General features: G+C 39.8%; 1 protein-coding gene across 1 annotated transcript; it reads left to right on the top strand.

Moving 5' to 3' along the window:
* The first annotated feature begins 4,494 nt into the window (after positions 1-4,494).
* Positions 4,495-5,412, top strand: LOC131162706 (uncharacterized). The gene is made up of 2 exons (XM_058119310.1): positions 4,495-5,136; positions 5,224-5,412. Exons 1-2 carry the CDS (start codon positions 4,495-4,497, stop codon positions 5,410-5,412), a joined length of 831 nt encoding a protein of 276 aa, XP_057975293.1.
* The last annotated feature ends 725 nt before the right edge of the window (positions 5,413-6,137 follow it).

Here is a 6,137-nt window from a genome sequence, read left to right as displayed (position 1 = left end):
GAAGTACCTTTCCTAGGGGCCGGACTAGGAAGTGGTAAGGCTAGTGGACCTGCAACTAAGTTATGGATGACTACAGACGTATTTGTAGATGATTACTTTGACTATGGCTGGGTTGATCCCCTAGGGCATAAGTCCAGCCTTCGGGCCACACAACCCATAGCATGGGGGAAGTAAATGGTGTTTAGTCTCAAGGAGTGTCTTTTATGTATATCTATTAATTTATGTAAATGGTGTTATTATTTATTGAACTGGTTTATATTAAGGAAGAAAATGCATATTTTTCAACTGAAAATGTGTGAATATTTGTATATGAATTAAAATGCATGAATGTTTATAGCAAAGTTAACTCTCCTCCTAAGGGCTTATTGAGAAAGGCGAGTACCCTGATAACTATCAGTTGTAGCCATACCAAGTTGCATAACGTATTAGAATAGAGGGGAGCTACATGTATGGGCATGTAATCTCCCCTATCCTCGGGAACTTTCACTGATAAATAATTGTGTGTGTGTGTGTGTGTGTGAGTATGGTCAGGGAATGATTTTATAACTGTGGTTAATTAACAACTGATGATATTGTGTATACATTAAAACTCACGTTGGTCACACACTGATGTTAACTTAATCTGCCTTACTGAGAAGTGTCTCACCCCAATATACAAATCATCTTTTCAAGACCATCTCGAGATCGTGCTTAGTGAACTCCGGGGCAAGGTGATAGCCAGTTTAGTTTTTGTGATTGTCTGTAAGAACTCTAATGTATTTAAGTTATGTTTAAGGTCCCGGGATATGTAATATGGTTGTGTGGACTGAGTTGGGTTTTGTATTGTAATATGATATGTAATATGGATATTTAGAGATATTTTTTTATAAAGGTAGTTTAGAACTTTGGTAATGTACTTTGGGAGAATGTATCATTTATTCTCATTGCTATTATATGATGAATATGATATCAGGTATACAGACATCACCAAAGTAGCACCTAGGTCCCACATGGCGGGTCGGGCCGTTACAAGACTTCTTAAAGACTATGACTTATCTAATCACTAAGTCTTCATGTATAGCTTCTTTGCTTCAAATATGGCTTGATTTCAAGCTTCAATAGTCTATAGCTTTATAAGATCTTTCTTTCTTGAAGTATAAGCTGTCAATAACACTTGTAAGCACTTGATCTTGTATTTGCATACTTGAATCCTGAAACATCACTTAAGCAAATATGTTAAGTTTCCTTGATTTGTTATCATCAAAATAAGATTCATAAGCCTTGTTAGGCCAATAAAAACTATAAAAAATATATTTTTTAGTCAAATGATAAATGATATCCTATATGATGAATGATATACTATATGGACTAATATGCATGTGCAATTTGCATAATTCTTCCTCAATAAACTTGTGTGAAATAATACTAAAAGAGTTACAAAAATCCTACCTCATACACTCTCCATTACATATGAATTCACAATTGATCCATTTGATGTGCTTGAGATCTTTCGCTTGAATGTCCACTTGATCTTCATAGTTCAACCTTTATCTTCATAAATTTCCACACTTTTCTCCACTTGCACCTATCATAACTTGATATTCAAAGGTTAGAAACTTAGAACCACTAATGGGTTGTAATCATCAAAATACGAAAAATAGGATCATGTAACCACTAAGGCTAACATGCCTTAAAGTGGAACTATATTCTAAATAGGTTTTACAATGTCAATAAGATGGATGAGGTCATCAATGTTTTGTTTTAATTAGGATTTTGGTTGGCAAAAAGGAAAAGAAAATAAACTTTAAAGAAACTTGTTTTTACATTGTATTTTCCCTTTATATCGAATAATATTAAGAATAAAATCCATTCCAACAACTTATTTGGTATACTGAATTGAATGGGTTGGGAGTGGAATGTGGTGTATATTATATAGTAAACATGCAAAAATATTAAGACTAATTTCATTCTACTATTGCATATTGAATTATATAGTTAACAATTAAGAAAATTAAAACTTAATGACATGTAAAAATTTGTTTTTACTCAATTTGTTATATATTTTTTTTCTCACTCTTCTTAATAATAACCACACAAAAAAGGTGATTTCCTTCATATTTTGCCTTCCCAATTTTCTTTAAGTTTCAAATAATTATAAAAGAACTTTGACCCTTTATTAAATCTAAAACTTTGGTGAGAGAAATTAATCTCCCACCACTTTGTCTAAAGCAAGATAAACTTTAATAGAAGTATGTCCTCCAACGTTTTAAAGAACAATTAATGGATCAATTGTGTAATATTTAGCAATTATTTCTTGAAGTCATCAATTGTTTCCTTAAATTTTGAAGACCTCATGTGTAAGTGCTCATATAAGGAAGACCCTAATTGAGTACTTGTTATATTTGCACGAAGATTGAGAAAAAAAAGTTAAGAAAGAAAACATTTGCTAAACATAAAATGAATTTTGTTACTTTATTTGGGGCTTACTATATGACTTTGGAAGTTGAAAGTTTTCTCAAACTACCAAACTATAACACCACTTCTCATGTTGATCGGAGAGTTTCATAAGTTTAGATAAACTTATTAGTAGTTATGACGTTGATATGCCCAAAATATATTAATCAATAAGAGGAAGTGAACACCTAGTCATCACTCCCCAAGTCAAACTTTCTGGTAAGAACAATCAACTCCAACCCAATAAAGAGGAGGAAAGATCCACACTAGCGCCTTAAACACTCGAAGTGATACATGCAGGCACTTTATGACCCGAGAGCGATCACGCCCCCGTGCCATAAAGACAATTCAACTCATGGGTCAACTCTAGCCACTATAAGAAGGGACACGGGAAAAAGGCCAAGGTAAGTCATTCAACACCCATTCTTTCTATTCCATTTATCCTCTCTGAAGCATTTCCCTTACTTAGGCATCATACTGATCCCCCGGAGTACACCATAGGTCCTCCAAGCCTTTCTTCCTTTTCCCCTTTTCAGGTCAACAAAATTCGGAGAGCAGTCCCGATGGTCACTGCCAATTTTATCCCACAACAGTTGGTGTCATTTGTGGAAACTTGCTTTGGAGAGATACTTAACTTGCTCTCAACCTCCCACATTCAAAAAATACCAACCATGCATAGCTCAAGCTCTAGTCCTGCCACCAGAAAAGAGTCACCCCAGTCCATTCACTCCACACCCGCACAACCGTTGGGAGTCACCAGGGAAGTTCCTTGCCTTTCAAAAGAAAATGAAGGATATGTTCAACCTGCTCTTACAGAAAAAGAGTCAGGAAGAGCATGTCCCCCACCAACAATAGGTCAGTCCCGACGCAACCAAGAAAGCAGATAAGCTAAAGGAGAGTGAGGATAAAACCCACCTCACTAAAAAGGTAGAAGATACGAATAGCATGGGTGCCAACGAGCAAAGATCCACAGAGTTGGAAGAAAGGATTAAGAAAATAGACCAAGTGGATAAGATGATGAAAGAAGGCAAGACCAACCCCAAATGGGGAAGCATCTCTAAGATCCTCGAAGCCGCCATTCACCAAAGAAGTGATGGAGGTTCCACTGCTGAGCAAATTCAAAATGCCGACCTTTGAAAGGTACGAGGGTCTATCCGATCCGATCAATCATTTGAATACCTTCATGGTGTTGATTCAGTTGCAAGGTGCTCGTGACGCCATCATGTGTCGAGCTTTTGCAGCAACCCTCAAAGGTGGTGCCAAGGATTGGTGCCGAACCCTACAACCTAGATCGATCGGTTCCTTCTTGGAGATGGAGCAGCTGTTCACCGGCCACTTCCTCAGTAGTCGGAGAATCGTCAAAACATCAGCCCATCTAATGAGCATGGTCCAGGGAGAAAGGGAGATGCTAAAAAAGTTCATGCACCGCTTCGACATTGCGACCCTATAGATCTGCAACCTAGATATGGGGGTTGCTTTGGCAGCTCTGACCACGGCCCTTCAGCTTGGAAGCTTCCTGTATTCTCTGGGGAAGAAGTCGCCGACTGATACGGAAGAAGTGATGGCCCGAGCGTAGAAGTACATCAACTTGGAAGAAAGGATGGACACAAGGGGAAATTGAATCGAGTTGAAAAGGAAGGGTAGTAGCCAGGAGATGGGAGAACCTTCTAGACCCGCGAAGAGAAAAGAGACCAGTACACTACATGCCAGTTCTACGACGAGAGGGCAATCCATTAAGTTCTCCACCTATACATCACTAAACTCACCACGAGCTGATGTGTTAATGCATATAAGGAAGAAGGACTTTATCTCATGGCCTGAACATATGCAAACCCCTTCATACAAACGGAACATGTCCAAGTTCTGTCAATTCCATAGGGATCATGGGCATGATACAGAGGACTGTATTCAGCTAAAGAATGAGATTAAAGCCTTCATAAATAAATAAAAAAAGGATACTTGTCGAGATTCATAAAGAAGGGAGATCAGCAAGGGGAACCTCACTAGCAGAAGAGACCAAATTGTGACGAGAAGGAAGAACGAATCATAGGAGAAATCGCAATGATCTTTGGTGGGTCCTCTAGTGGCGGAGACAGCAGAGGTGCACACAAAAGATATGCTAAGCAGGTACTCTCAACGGAGAGAGGAGAACCAAGCGGCAAAAGCAACAAACAAGATGATGATATCATCTTTGACAATGAAGTCGAAGAAGGAGTGCAGCAACCACACGACGATGCACTAGTAGTCTCCCTGCTGGGGGCAAATTACAAAGTGAGATGTGTGTTGATAGATAATGGGAACTCGACCAACATTATGTTTTTGTTTGTGCTTGAGGGAATGAAGATCAACAGGGAACAACTCAAACCAATCTCAACCCCCCTGGTTGGGTTCAAAAGGGATGTAGCTCATCCCATGGGAACAATCACACTACTGGTAACAATGGGGGCAACCCCACAACAAGTCACTTCACTGACGAAATTCCTAGTGGTCGATCGACCATTAGTATACAACATTATACTAGGCCGCCCCTTGCTTAATGAGGTCCAGGCCATAACATCGATGTACCACCTCAAGATGAAATTCCCTACTTCGCACGGGAGAAGGGTGGTCAAGGGAGATCAAGCAGTGACTCAGAATTGCTACGTAATAGCCCTAAAAGAGAAGATGGAAGCAAGGGAGACCTTGACTGTAAAAGACCTAGAGGTGAGGGGGGAATACCCCCAAATCAGCACGTTGGATGAAAACATCACACGCATACCCCTAAACGGGAATTAGGAGAGGTGTGTGCAGATTGGGAGTCGCCTACCCGACATTTTGAGAGTAGAACTAAGTGGGCTACTGAGCGAGTTAGCAAATATGTTCGCTTGGTCAGCTGAAGATATGCCGGGTATTGACCCTACGATCACAGAGCAAAAGTTGCAGGTTGACCCCAATCATCAGCCTGTAAAGCAGAAGAAAAGGAGCTTTGTGATTGAGTGAATCAAGGTAATTGATGAAGAGGTGATGAAGCTGGTGCAAGCCAAATTCGTTAGGGAGGTCAACTATCCATAGTGGTTAAGCAACGTGGTTCTAGTAAGGAAGCCGAATGGAAAGTGGTGCACCTACATAGATTTCACAGACTTAAATAAGGCATGTCCAAAGGACAGCTTCCCTCTCCCCTGAATTGATCAGTTGGTGGATTCGACCTCTGAGCATGAACTTCTCAACTTTATGGATGCCTACTTGGGATACAATCAAATCCCAATGCATCGAGCTGATGTGGAGAAAACATCCTTTATCACTGAGAGATGGTTATATTGCTACCGAGTAATGCCCTTCGGATTAAAGAACGCAGGGTCAACATATCAGAGATTGGTGAATAGGATAATTAAAGATTAGCTCAGGAAAATGATGGAGGTATACGTTGACGACATGCTGATGAAAAGCTTAAAAGCAGAGGAGCAATACAAAGATCTGAAGGGGACATTTGAGCTGTTGCGCAGGAACCAAATGAAACAAAACCCTTCAAAGTGCGAGTTTGGTGTCTCTGCAAGGAAGTTTCTTGGGTTTATGGTGATGCATAAAGGGATAGAAGCTAACCCAGATAAAATAAGCGTGCTAGTAGAAATGGAGGCCCTACGAACTAAGAAGAAGATCCAAATCTTGATAGGAAGGATAGCCTCCCTCAGCAGATTTGTCTTCTGCTCGGGGGACAAGGGCTTACC

The sequence above is a fragment of the Malania oleifera genome, chromosome 8 (genome assembly GCF_029873635.1).
Source record: "Malania oleifera isolate guangnan ecotype guangnan chromosome 8, ASM2987363v1, whole genome shotgun sequence".
Classification (NCBI taxonomy): Eukaryota; Viridiplantae; Streptophyta; class Magnoliopsida; order Santalales; family Ximeniaceae; genus Malania; species Malania oleifera.
The sequence above is the reverse complement of the archived record's forward strand: the minus strand, read 5'-3'. Positions and strand labels throughout refer to the sequence as shown.

Excerpts from the sequence above, each read along its gene's own strand:
- LOC131162706 (XM_058119310.1), top strand. The coding sequence starts at position 4,495 with ATGATCTTTGGTGGGTCCTCTAGTGGCGGAGACAGCAGAGGTGCACAC. Across the intron at positions 5,137-5,223 it reads TGACTGTAAAAGACCTAGAG|ATTGGGAGTCGCCTACCCGA; the intron begins GTGAGGGGGGAA and ends AGGTGTGTGCAG.